The sequence below is a fragment of the Giraffa tippelskirchi genome, chromosome 13 (genome assembly GCF_054371585.1).
Source record: "Giraffa tippelskirchi isolate mGirTip1 chromosome 13, T2T-mGirTip1v1.2.pri, whole genome shotgun sequence".
In the NCBI taxonomy this organism is placed as follows: Eukaryota; Metazoa; Chordata; class Mammalia; order Artiodactyla; family Giraffidae; genus Giraffa; species Giraffa tippelskirchi.
This window is the reverse complement of record NC_137287.1, coordinates 27723086-27737053: the sequence shown is the minus strand read 5'-3', so window position 1 is coordinate 27737053 and position 13968 is coordinate 27723086. Positions and strand designations below refer to the sequence as shown.

The 13968-nt window shown below is 48.6% G+C and overlaps 1 protein-coding gene across 9 annotated transcripts in view; it reads right to left on the bottom strand.

The window, feature by feature from the left end:
- Window positions 1–296: 296 nt before the first annotated feature.
- PDXDC1 (pyridoxal dependent decarboxylase domain containing 1) overlaps window positions 297–13968 on the bottom strand; it is a 55686-nt gene continuing 42014 nt past the window's right edge. For 8 of the 9 annotated variants that reach the window (XM_081556312.1, XM_081556313.1, XM_081556314.1 and 5 more), the window contains exons 14-23: window positions 10642–10705; window positions 9352–9440; window positions 8170–8275; window positions 6069–6240; window positions 5366–5484; window positions 4966–5087; window positions 3756–3848; window positions 3573–3669; window positions 2647–2751; window positions 297–2105 (exon numbers count right to left, since the gene is read on the bottom strand). In XM_081556312.1, the coding sequence (XP_081412438.1) occupies window positions 1852–2105; window positions 2647–2751; window positions 3573–3669; window positions 3756–3848; window positions 4966–5087; window positions 5366–5484; window positions 6069–6240; window positions 8170–8275; window positions 9352–9440; window positions 10642–10705 (1221 nt within the window). In that variant the 3' untranslated portion in view covers window positions 297–1851. Of the gene's footprint in view, window positions 2106–2646; window positions 2752–3572; window positions 3670–3755; window positions 3849–4965; window positions 5088–5365; window positions 5520–6039; window positions 6241–8169; window positions 8276–9351; window positions 9441–10641; window positions 10706–13968 lie in introns of all 9 variants that reach the window. The other variant, XR_014072943.1, reaches the window with a different exon arrangement.

Genomic DNA, 13968 nt, shown 5'->3' with positions numbered 1-13968 from the left:
GAGAAGCTGGCTTTCTCACTATTCTATAAGCAGCTATTCCAGATACTTGGGTAAGTCTTTCTAATTCTGCTAAATTAGTGAATAAAGGAAAAAAGTTGTCAGTTTGTTTAAAATGCAGTAAAATTCGGCGAGAATTTATACATCTCAGATTTTTTTTAACCTCAAAATACTTTAGAAGCATCAGATCCAAATCTGATATTATGTATTTTTAGAAACCTTTATTCTTTTGAAGTTGCTATCCAAAAGGAAGTCACTGTGCCCAATTAATGCTAAGATTTATGAAGTGAACTACTGGGAACAATTTCAAGAACCTTTATTGAAACCAACATTCAAATAGTATCTCAAGGGTGAAATTCTGTTTCAGCAAAACCAATTTAACAATTTCAAATATATATAAAAACATTTAAAAATTAATCTTGTTAAAGGTGAGAATTTCCCCTTCCCCATTTTATCCACTATACTTCATTGCACCAAAGAAACAGGGAAGACTTTTGTTTAATCATTTGCACCAGGAAAAAAGGAAAGGAAAACTGCATTTTGACAAGTGCCAAATGTCAGAAATCACATCAAATCAGAGTGTAATTATAGGCTTAATATGGTATAACTAAGGCTTTCAATTCGACAGTCCCCAAACCCCATGTGAATTGCCACCATCTTAAGGTCTCCCATACCTTGACTGCTGGACTAAAAGGCACAGGGGCCACTGCTGATGATAAAGGAAGTGATGCAGTACTTAGAAACGGGCAGTAGTTAAGGGTTTACTTCAGTTACTTCAGCAGTCATCTGGCTTGATCAGCCTGAGAAGACTGCCCCTCTGGCTCTTGTTTCTGAGTTGGGCCCAAAGGGCTGAGCTGCTGTGAACAGACACTCCAGAAGCTCCCGTGAGAACAGGTCAGAGGTGGACTTAAATTTAGAATTTCAACATAACGAGGTGCTACACAGCATATTTAATACGACGCTCTTAAGAGCAGCATCTGTTGAGTTTTCAGATATTAAACATAGAAATAGAAATGAGTACAGTCTGTACTTCTGTGCCAATTTAAAAGCTTTACCAGTATTTAAAAATATACATATATATATATAATATGGTTGAGAAGAGTCTTTACAGTTACTCTGAATAGAGGAGTCCTTTAATTTGTTTACAAATAGCATATAAAGGGAGACACGGACTGGCGGCAGAGCGGAGTCAGTCAGAAGCAGTGCCGGGTCCAACCTGACCTGCCACCGCGTGAGCGGACATGGCCCTGACTGACGTCTCGGGGGCAGCAGCAGTGGGGTGCGGGAGCGGGCTTCTGATGCTCCTGTTTACAATCCCATCGCACCCACTCTCCTTCAAGCCAGACAATCCAGTTGCATATTGCGACCTGATCCAACTAAACACCAAGTCAGACAGATGGCAGAGATTGCCATCTGTCTGTGCAGCAGGGCCACAGGGAACCCGGAGAGTTCTAGAAAGCTGTCTCATCAAGAACGTACTATGTGCAACCTAGTAACGTCTTACACGGGTCTGTTTAGAAAGAGAAGCGCAAGTATTTCAAGTGGCAGGCACCTGAAATTCTAATGTTTTTTGTGAATAAAAAGTGTTTATGGTAACTGGGGGGGAAATGGTATTACTACAGTTGGGTAGACAAAACAGTAGTTGTTGGTTGTTCTACAACACCCACAAAATCAGACACGTCAACGGCCCTCCCAGAGGCCTGGGTCTCAGGCGCGTATTTGTGCAACCATCCCAGGTAAGCACAAAGAACGGTAATTTCTCTCATATCAGCATGTGGCGCAGTTCACATTTTCAGAATAACTTCATCTTCCCTGAAACAATACTCGGTACAGTCTCCAAGCAAACACTGAGTTTTATCTTAAGCTCTCTGGCTCTTCTACCTGCAGGCCATCATCTTGCAGGCCCTGGGCCCCGTCCTGGAGGGCTCCAGGCGGCTCGGCTTCCGGAGGGGCGGGCGCCCCTGGGTGCCGCTCGGGGCTGTTAGCTTCTGAGGCCTCTTGCCCACCTGACAGTTGCTCCATCTTCTCTAAGTCTTCGATGTGACTGACTGAGCTGGTCTCGCTCATGGCATCCGAACCACGCAGGGACCTTTTAAAAGGCTTCTGGCCTAGAGGAAGATCAATGAACAGCACTGACGGTTCAGCAAAGGACACTCCTGCAGCAGAAGCCAGCTATGTTCTAAGCGATCTGTATTTAATCACAGCAGGAATCCTTGGAATCCCTGGCTCTGAAGCATTAAGTGATGAGGCAAGAAATGAGAGCTGATGTGACACTAACGTGGCCCCAGCGCCAGGGACTGTGAGGGAACCCCAGTCGGGAGAAACTCAGAGGAGTGGACACAGGTTAAGAATACTGGAGTGGGTTGTCATTCCCTCCTCCAGGGGATATTCCTGACCCAGGGATCGAACCGGTGTCTCTTAAGTCTCCTGCATTGGCAGGCGGGTTCTTTACCACTAACACCACCTGGGAAGCCCAGGGGCAGGGACCGCTGTTCTTAAATGAAGAGCAATAGAACTTCCGGTTGAAGAACCAGGAAGACAGAGGAGTGCAGGTCATAAAAGCGTTATGTGAGGCCAAGGTCTTTTCCCCAGGGAAATATGAGCGATTTTCTTCAGTGTCAGTGAACTGAGGCATGAGGACTGACGTACCTGGAAGCCTCTGTTTAGTGCGAGTGCCTGAGGGGGTCTGAGGCGGTGTGACCCCCGAGCCTTGCACTTTGTAGACGTACGTGTGTTCCGTGGACTCCAGGGAGCCTGCGGGAAGCGGGGCAGGGAGATGGGTGAGCGCCCAGCGCAGGCGGGGGCCTGTCAGCCTTGTTCCCCACGAGCTTCCTGCTGAGGCTCCAGCTCCCGAGCCAGCTGCTGGCGGCTGAGCCGTGAGTGCTGGCCCCATGGGGTGTTTCAGCCTTGTCCCCCCAGCCATCCTGTGTACCTGTGAAAGCAGCCAGCCTGCAGGGTGGCCCGAGCGTGCCTGGAGAGCCAGGCCCTGGTGGGAAATGTCCTTTAGCAACAAGGAGCGGACGCCTCTTGACTAAAGGCTAAGGCCTGGCGGGTTGAAAGTCAGATTGTCCCGTGCTGCCCTGTGACCATGTAGTCATCATTTCCTGGGGAAGGGCCCAAGTTCGGGGAGCCTACTCCACTGGCAGAACAGGGGAGGAGGAGCCTGCCGTTCAGTGTCATCGTCCCCAAATCCCAGCGGCTGGGAATACTCGCTGTTTGAACTAAAATGGCTACAGACTACAGCCTTTCACTTGCCCCGTGCAAAAGCAGCCCTTGACTGGGGCAAAACACTAATGAGAGCTGCAAAGAATATTAACACTGACCCGAACGGACAGCTAGGCAGGCTTGGACCCCAGGAAGGGGAGTCTGCTGGGGGCACAGGCACCTGCCTCCATGCTCTTCCAGCCGTCGGGACAGGAGAAGGAGGAGGAGAGTCCCAGGCAGACAAACCTCGCCTCCTCTCAGGTCCTGGCCCAGCGCCTGGTGTGAAGCCTGGGACGCAGACACGGCTCCTCATCCCGGGACACCTGGCCAAACATTCCAGATGCGAGAGAGCGGGAGGAAGGTAGTCCTACCTGCCGTCAGGTTGAATGTCCTTCCTTTTTGTGACGCTTGTACTGGGGAAAACCAGTTCAGCACAGATCCGACCACGGGGATCTGCCGTAACACCCCCTGCAAACACAACCGTTGCTCAAGGCCAATGTCCAGGGGTCAGCTCCCAGCCAGAGTCCAGCCGGGGGCCCAGCCTGGAGCCTCACCTCTTCCAGAAGCCGCTCCTCATTTGCCTTCTGCAGCTGAACCTGAGCTTCCTGGATTCCTTTCCGAACCACCTCTGTCATGTTTTCCAGAAGCTGTGTTAAGACCAAGAAAGGCATTATCTGTCCAAGTTGCTTGCTGGGGTTCTAGAACTATTAACACAGCACTGGGGATATTTTTCTAAGTGTGCTAGTAAATGGTACTATAACATGTCAGTGTGAAAATACAGCAGAAAATCAAATAGAAGAGGTCAAGATGCTAAATGAGGCCTAGTGCTAGGCGCCGTGGTGATTGGCCTCATTTGCCAGGGAAGAGAAAGAACTGCCCCTGTGATCTGAACGTCCTACCAACAGGAAACAGACACAACAGGAGCTTCCCTAGTGGTCCAGTGGTTAAGAATCTGCCTTCCAATGCAGGGGACACGAGTTCCATCCCTGGTCTGGGAACTAAGATCCCACATGTCTTGGGGCAACTAAACCTGCATGCCACAACTGGAGAGCCTACTCTGCAGGAGGACCCAGTGCAGGCAGAAGGAAAAAAATAAGACACAGTGCTCAACATGCATGGAAACGGAGGAAGAAGTGATATAGGCGGGGTTAGAAGAAACTTTAAGAAGCCCACCCATGAACCAAGAAAGCTGGCTTCCAGGCTCCATTTCAAACCCTTTTTCTTCTGCACCCCTCCTACCAAACGTGAGTCACATGACACAGGTGTCCGCCTCCTCTCAGCCCAGCCTTGTGCTGGTCCCTTTTCCCTCCCTTTGAGGGATTGCTAATGATTCACATATCTGGCGTGGAGAGCATCCCGTAAGCCTGACAGCCTGGTCCTCTGTGCCAACTGGCCGAGAGCAGCAGGTCTATTACTGGCGGGAAGTTCTGTTACCCGAAGCACCATCCCATCCAGCCCCAGGACCAGCTCTGATCAGCTCTCCCCTGGCCTTGCAGGGCGGAGGTGATGTGAATGCATCTTCCTGAAGGCGCATTCACCACCTCACTTGCTCATATGCGTCTTCCCCAGGATGGCTCATGAGTTCACTGAGGGCAGGGACCACCGTGGTACCTGCTCAACACCTGGCTCACAGGTGGCCTTTAAATACTTGGGGAGAGAATGAATGGACAGACATTGCCAAGGGAAGCTTCTTCCTTTGTGACTCCAGCTAGTTGCCTAGGGAAAACCCAAAAAAGAAATGAGGCACAGATTGCTCTTACGGACCCTTGAGTTCTCCTCAATTTCTCGGGCTGTGACTGCGATGGTCTCCACTAGTTCGGAAACATCGACGTCATCACTCGCCATGCCAATGTAAATACAGCTCTTCATGCTTTTATACTCAGGGCCTGTGGGCAGAAACAACAGACCAACTTGGTTCCCAAGTCTGCTGTCACAAGTCAGACACAGGCCATTCCCTGTACATCTCGTGGCCAGGCACGGGGCAGCCTCCCCGAGGGGGTGAGGACATGGATCTACTGCAGATTCAGGACCCAGCGAGGCTGTGGCAGGGGCAGGAAGCTCTCTCATGCTATGAAGAGCTACACCAGTTAAGACAGCCCAACTCCCTTTAGGCCAGTTAGAAAACAGCTTCCAAAGTCCATAGCTGACTTATACGAGTAATTACCCATTTTAAATGTAAGGTCAGATTCCAGTTCATTTAACTTTTTCAGGAGACCAGCATGGATTTTTTCCCCTTCTGGATCCAATTTCAAACTGTTCTTATCATCATTAGCGTGTTCATACCTATAAACAATATCACATAACAGCACTTCAGTAATCTAAAATAAGTGTCCCTCTAGACACAGGATGACAGGTGGAGTAGAAGCTGCTGGAAGTTACCAAGGGTGTAGAAGGAGACACAGGGCAAAGGAGCCGCTCAGAGGGTCTCAAGATCAAACCTTAAGAATGTTCCAGGGGAGCCCAAGCCTCCAGGCACATGAAATGTCCAAGGAGGGGTGTGGTCAGGAAGCCTCATCACTCATAAGAGGAACAGGAGGCTTCCCTCATCCCAAGAGGGGATGAAGGGACTTAGACGCCCACTGAGTCAGAGGTTGGAGGGTTTCCCCCACTGGGAAGTGGTTCTCCTGGGTGAGTTGTAGTTCTTTGTTCATATGTCAGTGGTGCACTAGTCACTTTCAAGTCGGGGCAGAAAGAACACACAGCAACTCCTTCTTCACTGAGTGTGTGCTGGGCCACCTGCCAGGTGTGCCCTCTTGAATGCCCAGGTCTAGGTGAACTCGCATCAGACATGAGTGCTGTGACTACACATATTCATCTTAGGTTTCTAAGCTGGTTCACAAAATGATCCGCCCATGGTCTCACCCTACCTGACAACTCCTATTCCAGGCCAGTTGGGGTCGTCAACATATAAGAGGCCTGCCGTTGCCATCACCTCCTGCTTGAACTCCTCTCGCAGCTGCAGTGTACAGGTCAGGACTGGCAGCTTGCTCTGGATGCAGGCCACCAGCTGATCCACATCCTCTCCCCGCGTCCCTAAAACTGGACACAGGCACAGAATGTCAGGAAAGTGCTTAAGGAACGGCTGGAAATGAGGGAGCTGTGTTCTCACTTCCACCATCAGAAAATCAGCAGTTCTCAGTACAGCCAATCAGTTGCAGCTGAGGAGTCAAAAAACACAAAAAAGCCACTAAACCCAGATACTTGAGGATATGAGATATATATGGATGTGAAACTTGGACCATAAAGAAGGCTAAGTGCCAAAGAACTGACACTTTTGAATTGTGGTGCTGGAGAAGACTCTTAGAGTCCCTTGGACTGTAAGGAGATCCAACCAGTCCATCCAAAAGGAAATCAACCCCGAATATTCACTGGTAGGACTGATGCTGAAGCTCCAATACTTTGGCCACCTGATGTGAAGAGCTGACTCACTGGAAAAGACCCTGATGCTGGGAAAGATTGAGGGCAAGAAGAGAAGGGGGTGACAGAGGATGAGACGGTTGGGTGGCACCATCGACTCAATGGACATGAGTTTGAGCGACTCTGGGAGATAGTGAGGGACAGTGAAGTCTGGTGTGCTGCAGTTCATTGGGTCATAAAAAGTCAGACACGACTGAACTACAAACCCAGATATGGAAGCAGGTGTTAAAAATTTACATAGCTGACGGCCTAAGTGTAGACACATTTTGTTCTTACACAGAAGATAGCATTAGCCCCTCCGATTTAATACACAGTGAAATCCTACCATAGAAATCAGATTCTTCTTGAGGAAAGACTCTGCTTAAGTCAAGTTATAAACATTGTATCAGGTTGGAAACAAGAAGACAACCACACAGTTCTCACTCTCCATTAACATGGAGGGAAGAGAGGTTTTAGGGGAGGGGGGGGAGGGGCAGCAGGGCAAGGTGATGATGGAGACAGTACCAAGTACTTCTGAAGGTCAGAGCCTGAGAGGTCTCAGGGTTCAGGGATCCAAGAGGCTTGGTGACATCACTGTGCCCTCGCTGCCACTGATTCAAAAGCTTATGTGATCTAAGCCTCAATACGTGCAGCCTGGGGTGTTCACAGTTACTTTTTCCAGTTCCAGAGGCTAAGCCTCTAGGCCCAGACCCCCTGCTCAGCAGGACCAAAGGCTCCTAGAATGTCCCGAGGCCTCTGGCCACAGTCACAACGTGTGGGACAGGTGCCTACACTTCCCTACTTTGAAGTCTGTGGGAAAATACCTTTCCAAAAATGCTGAAAACACCTCATGAAAAACCGTCAAGCATTCTCTGAACATATTTAGATCATCTCAGTAAAAAGCACAATCAGATTTCTGATGCATCTCTATACAGCTTATTTTGAAGTGCCTACTATGAAATATGCCAAGCACTACCCAAGCCATTGCATGTTCACAACTCACAGTTTGATCTTCATGTCACCACTGTGAGGTGGTGGGGAACAGGTCTGGAGATAAGAAACTCGCTCCAGTTCCCATAGGTATGAAGTGGCCGAAGGGAGACAAGAACCCCCAGGACTTTCTGTCATAAAAGTCTACGTGCTTTCAGCTCTGTTGCTCTTTAAGAGGTCTACGACAGTGATCTTGACCTTCACTGGCCTGTTTGGTGCCCAGTCTCCATTCCAAGTACACTCAGTCAACCAGAATCTCTGCAGGTGGGGCTGGCGCTGGGGGTTTTCAGAGCTCTGCAGGGATTCTAAAGTCACTCTGGACTGAGAACCACTGAACAGAAAACAAAAGGTGAGAGGACATCAATACACAGGAATTCAAGTGAGTTCACAGATCTCTCTTTGTGAGGCAGTACCCTGGGAAAGGGCTTGTCTACCTAAACTCAGCTAAATGAAAGGAAAAGCCTCCCCAGGGACAGAAGACAGCATCACAGGGGAAAGCGATCAGTCCACAGCCCGGACTCTGACCACCTGGCACTGGTGCCCTCAGAACAACACCGAGGGTGCCCCACAGAGACCGCTTACCTGCCGCCGTCATCAGAGGGCTGAACCGCACGCAGGTGCCCTCAACCTCCAGATCCATGACCGTGAGGCCGCTCACGGGCACCAGCTGCTTCAGCTGTTCTCCCAGCTGCAGGGAAAGGGGCAGAATGAACGCACTCCGGCAAGGAGGGCACCCGTGTCTCCTCGTCCACTCAGCCCAGACCCAAGAGGCTCCTGGAGGCGAGTTTCCTTTCATCTGTGATTTTCTTTGAATGCTTATGGTACCTTCTTTTTAAAAATCGTAAATTTTACATTTTTTCTTACTAAAAAAATGTTTGCTGTAGAAAAATCTAGGCAATGCAGGTAAACCAAACCAAACCAACACTTACCCACAATACACCACTGAGAAACACCCACTGACTGTTGACATGTGGTAGAACCCTCCCCCATCTTCTGCGCGTGTGCGTGTCTATGGGTGTTTTTTTCCATTGCTCTTGTGAAACAGTACATTCTACATGCTGCGTTAAGCTGCATTTTTTTCATGCAGTTCACAATGACCATTTCCCTTCTGCCACGAACACACAGCTACCCGGTTTATACTGGCTGTTCTGAACTTCACTGCATGGGTGTACCTTATTCATCCAAGACCCTAGGTTAGGCATGTCCAATTATTGTTTTTTTCAGGCTGCACCTCGAGGCATGCAGGATCTTAGCTCCTCATCCAGGGATTGAACCCGGGCCCTGTGCAGTGGAAGCTCTTGAGTCCTATCCACTGGGGGCATGTCCAAGGTTTTGCTAGGGTTGGTGCTGCTCTGGTGAACACCTTTACATTGTTTAGAATATTCTTTTTACTGAAATCATGCCATGATTTTAGTGTCAAAAGGCAGCCAAAGCAAAGTGCCCCTGATCTGTGCCACCCCTCCACCGCAGGCATGCAGGGGAGGGTTCATGTGCCTTCTGGGATCAGCAGAGCTCCACAGCGCCTGTACCACAGGCCACGTTTTGCTTGTTGTCATTCAGCCTTACAGGGCAGGAGAGAAACGGTTCTGTGAAGAACCTGCCGGAACTCGTGGAGCCTCTGGGGCCGTGGTTTTTGCTTAAGAAGCCCAGGACAAAGCCCCACGCTTCACAGGGGCTCCCCCATGAGTCTGTCTTCCTAGAGGTGACCATGCATTATCCCAACCACCCAGACGCAGCAGGAAGGGCATGTGACAGCGTTCTTACCCAGCGGTTCAGGGCATCACAGGAGTGCCTCTCCCGGCCGATGGCTGAGGGGGCCGCACTGGGCGCTGGGATGGCATTAAGTCCTGGATCTGACACAAAACACAGAGGGGGTTTGCCTCCCAGAAACACAGCCAACTACAGCAACCCCTTCAACCCGTCTCACTTAGCGCCCAATGTGAACCTGAGAGAAAAGTCTCAAATATTATGAAAATCAATACACTTAAATCTATTCACACAAATATAATTCTTAATTTCATTAAAAAAATTTTTCTTTAAAGAAATTGAGCAGAAATCAAAGCATAAAATTATAAGTCACCAACTAGTCTACAAGCACCGAACCCTGTGCAGGGGAATCGGCCCAGCAACAAGCCAGGCTTCACAACACAACCGGCCTCCTGTGATAAACGGTCAAGGTGCCTGCTCGTGCCAGGCGCTGTACTGGGCATGGGGTTAGGATATGAGGCAGACAAAGTTTTTATCAGGTTGGCACTTATGTTCTGTGGGAGAAACAGCATAAAGAAATGAAATCACCAAATACTGTTGTCAGGGCTTTGAAAGAAGGTGAGGCTCTGAAATGATAGGAGGGAGTCCGTCACCTCAGACAGGACAGGCAGGGAAGGCTCCACGAGGAGGTGGACACTGCGGGGACCTGAAGGCGAGCAGGAGCCAGGAGGACGAGGGGGCAGCGGCACAGAGGTCCTGCTCCAGGACCTCAGAGGAGACCAGTCTGACTGAAGCACAGTGAGCAAGAAGAGGAAGGTGGAGGCGAGGGGAGGGCTTGGACTCGCAGGCAGCGTGAGGCCTGGTCCAGAGCCTGGACCTCATCCACCAGGCACGGGAAGACACGCAGGCTTCTAAGCAGGGGGGTGACAGGATGTGGAGAACAGGCTGGAATGGGGTCCATGGGTGTCGGGTGAAACGAGAGCGCCCTGGACTAAGCAGGGGGCCTTTGGGACATTATTTACAAATAGAGATTCTGGAATCTGCTTTCTGAATCAAAACACTTAGGAAAGAGGGCCCCCAACTCTGTTTTCAAGGGACTTTCTCTCATTCATTCCACCAGTAGTCCAGGGACTGGTGTTTGGAAACCACTGGTTTAATCACAGCAAACTTTCAGTAAAGTGCTAAGGCAAATAGGCCTGGAGTTCTTCTGAACCTTACTATATTTTTTTGCAATGATGACAAGATTTTAGCCATCAAAATATTTTGGACTACCTAGTTAACCTGAAGTGGTTTAACACTCAAAGTCTTTACACACAGAAAAATAACCCTCATTTAAAAATCACCTACCAGAGCCTGGTAGTTCCTGGAAAAATCTGAATACCACCACTGGGGAACTGAGCTCATCTTCCACCTGAAACATGGAATCCAATTATTACCAAGTGACAGTAAACTCCAAACACCTACAAAATCAAACGGCGAGCTTGAAAACTAGGCTGCAGATGTTGCCCTTAATAAGCACATAAAGAGAATTCCCTGGTGGTCCAGTGGTTAGGACTCAATGCTCCCACTGCCAGGGCCTGGGTTCAGTCTCTGATCAGGGAACTAAGATACCACAAACTGTGCAGCAGGAAAAAAAACAAAACACCAAAACCAAGAAAACAGACCAAAAAACCCAACCGCCACCACCACCACTGCCACAACAAAAAAACCACATCAAGTTCAAAGGTTAATTTCAGTTGCTAGAGAAACAAAAATCAAGGGTTTAGTAAAGTTCTTAGAAATAATTATAAGCCAATCCTGAGAATACATTATAATATCTGACACTGGTACACTGAGAAGCAGAAGGAAATTTTGATAGTTATGGATAAACATGGGTCCAACACGAAAGATCAAAAAAGGCAAGAAAAAAGTGGCACTAGAATCAGCATTGTGAGTCCAAGCTTTCAAGAATCGAGAAGTGAAGCCACTGCAACCAGGACTGACTGGAGCCTTTTCTACTCATCCTCTACTCATCGTGTGAAACTCGCTGAGCCGGAGGCAAGTCCTGCTGGCACGTGGATAACCACAGTCTAGAACTGAGGCTATGTTTCTCTAAATCACCGAAGCGGTACTTACATTCAGGACAGGCATCAGACAACCATCTTCACTAACAGATTTCCTAACAGATGAAGACAGCTACTGAGTTAAGACTGCCCAGCCCGAGGTTCACGTTCTCCACTGAACAAATGTACAGTCGCCATCAGCTTCCCCTCGGGGTCAGGACACAGAGGGAGTGGCAATGCCCTTGACAGACGGTGGTGTTTGAGAAGGGGGTGGGGGTTAAAGGGAGAGGGGCTCTCCAAGCATTTAACAACTCCAGCACTACAATTCTAGTCTTGAAACCTATTTCCCAAGGCACTGGTAGGGCCACACCAGGACATGCTAATTGGGGAGACAGGCCCAAGATCCTCTCCACTAAGCTGTTCAAAGGAACAAATGTGTGTGAGTCTGATTATGCAACAGGTAGATTTGAATCTGCCAATTATTTATGGAGTCAATTCTTGTGCTTTCATATCTACTATCTCTTTAAACTTGCACATAAATAAATCTACTAGTTATCTTTAAAGTCAGAGTGGTTTAATATTTATATAGAATCGAGTAAGCATAAAAAGTGGAGAAGGCAATGGCACCCCACTCCAGTACTCTTGCCTGGAGAATCCCATGGATGGAGGAGCCTGGTAGGCTACAGTCCATGGGGTCGCTAAGAGTCGGACACGACTGAGTGGCTTCACTTTAACTTTTCACTTTCATGCACTGGAGAAGGAAATGGCAACCCACTCCAGTATTCTTGCCTGGAGAATCCCAGGGACGGTGGAGCCTGGTGGGCTGCCATCTATGGGGTGGCACAGAGTTGGACATGACTGAAGCGACTTAGCAGCAGCAGTAGCAGCATAAAAAGTAAATGGTAACAAAGTAACAAAACTCTACCTTCCTTCTCTCAGTTAGAACAAGGTAGAACTTGAGTGCCAACACTTCTATAGTCTTCCGTTTCTTAATTTTTTGAGCCCAGTGGTCTCAAATGTCAGTGTGCATAGAAATACTGTACAGGGCTATATATGTAGGATTCCGGTTCTGGCCACATGGTAGACCAAGCTAATACTGAAGTCATCACTTCTAAATACCTGAAATGCTTGATTAAATGTAATCAATAACCAAAAGAAGTTCAAATCATTGCTAGGCTCACAAAAAAGGTGAATCCAGAAAGAAGAGAAAACAGAAAGAATACTGTAATCTGAGCTGCAGAGTCTGGGGGGAGGGGAGCACAGATGGGGCCTGGAACTTAGCGTTAACATCTAAGGTCGTGGGTTTTTAAGCCCATGTGAGGGGTAGTGCTTAGTTTACATAAAGCCAGGACCCTTGAAAAATGCTCTTTACAAAAAGAGAGGAAAAACCTCACCCACTGATCAGCAAGAAAGCTTAACTCTGCCTAAGGCTCTGCAGAGAGAGACAAAAAATTCTTTCATGAGAAATGAAAACATCAGGTGTGCATCTGTGTGTGACGTCCTCTGTGGGACTCCCAGTGCTGGGAAACCAACATAAATAAATGCACCCAGGCCAGTCACACAAGAGAAAAAAATCTCACCTATAACAGAAAATTATGTAACACAGGAAGCAAGAGTCAGCAGACACAATCGAGAGGACGATTTGTCGCCCCCAAAACTGAGACGGAAACAACCATGGGAAACACATGACGATCACTGTGTTTAAACAGAGAGACCAAGGACCAGAAACTCTTGTTTTGAAAAGATGATTATAAAACAGAAAAACTTGAAAAAGAACTGAAGAGCATACTGCAGAATGAAAGAGGTCACTGGAAGTAAAGAGCGCAGCGAATGGGTTAAACAGCAGATGAGACGCTGCTCAAGAATAAAGGACTGACGCAAAGAAGGATCTGGAGGGAGGCACTGGAAGGCAGCAGAGAGAGAGAGACGGAGGCGCCCAAGAAATTGACGGGGGGCGGAACAGGTTGAGTATGCAGCTCGCTGGTGTTCTTGAAGGTATGACATATCCGAAAAAATTAACTTTACAGGATTAAAAAAAAAAGAAGAATCCTCATGTTAAATCAGCACAAGTCCCAAACAGGATTGAAAAAAAAAAAAATCCTCACTTAGCTGTATCAGGGTCCAAGTGGCAGAGCACTAAGGACCAAGAAGATCTCAAAAGGCAGCAGAGACGTAAAGAGGAAACCATGTCCACTGCCCCACAGAGGCATTCTGGAATGCTCAGGTGTAACAGGGACAGTGTTAGAGCTTCCCCTCACAGGCCGACTTTAGAATCCACTCCAAGTGCTGGATAAGAGTCCAGTAAAACAACAGCCTTATCAGAACGCAGTTGCCGAGACTGAACTGGCACCCGGAGAAAGCAGGTCATGGGCGCCACCCCCGGCCCTGGCACTGAAGGTGCTGAGCTGGGGAAGTGGGTCCGTGTTTCTGCAATGGGAGAGGCTCCTGAAGGGCCCCCCAGATGGGAAGGAAGAAGGTCATGGGCGCTGGGAGAAGGGAGCGGCTATGCAGCAGAGAAGCTTTTCTGAGATACGCTGGGGTCAAGTCCTGGCTTTGCCACATACTAGTTCTGGGACTCTGGACACACAGCTCATCTGAGCCACAGAAATGGAGACGCTACCACTCGACCCGA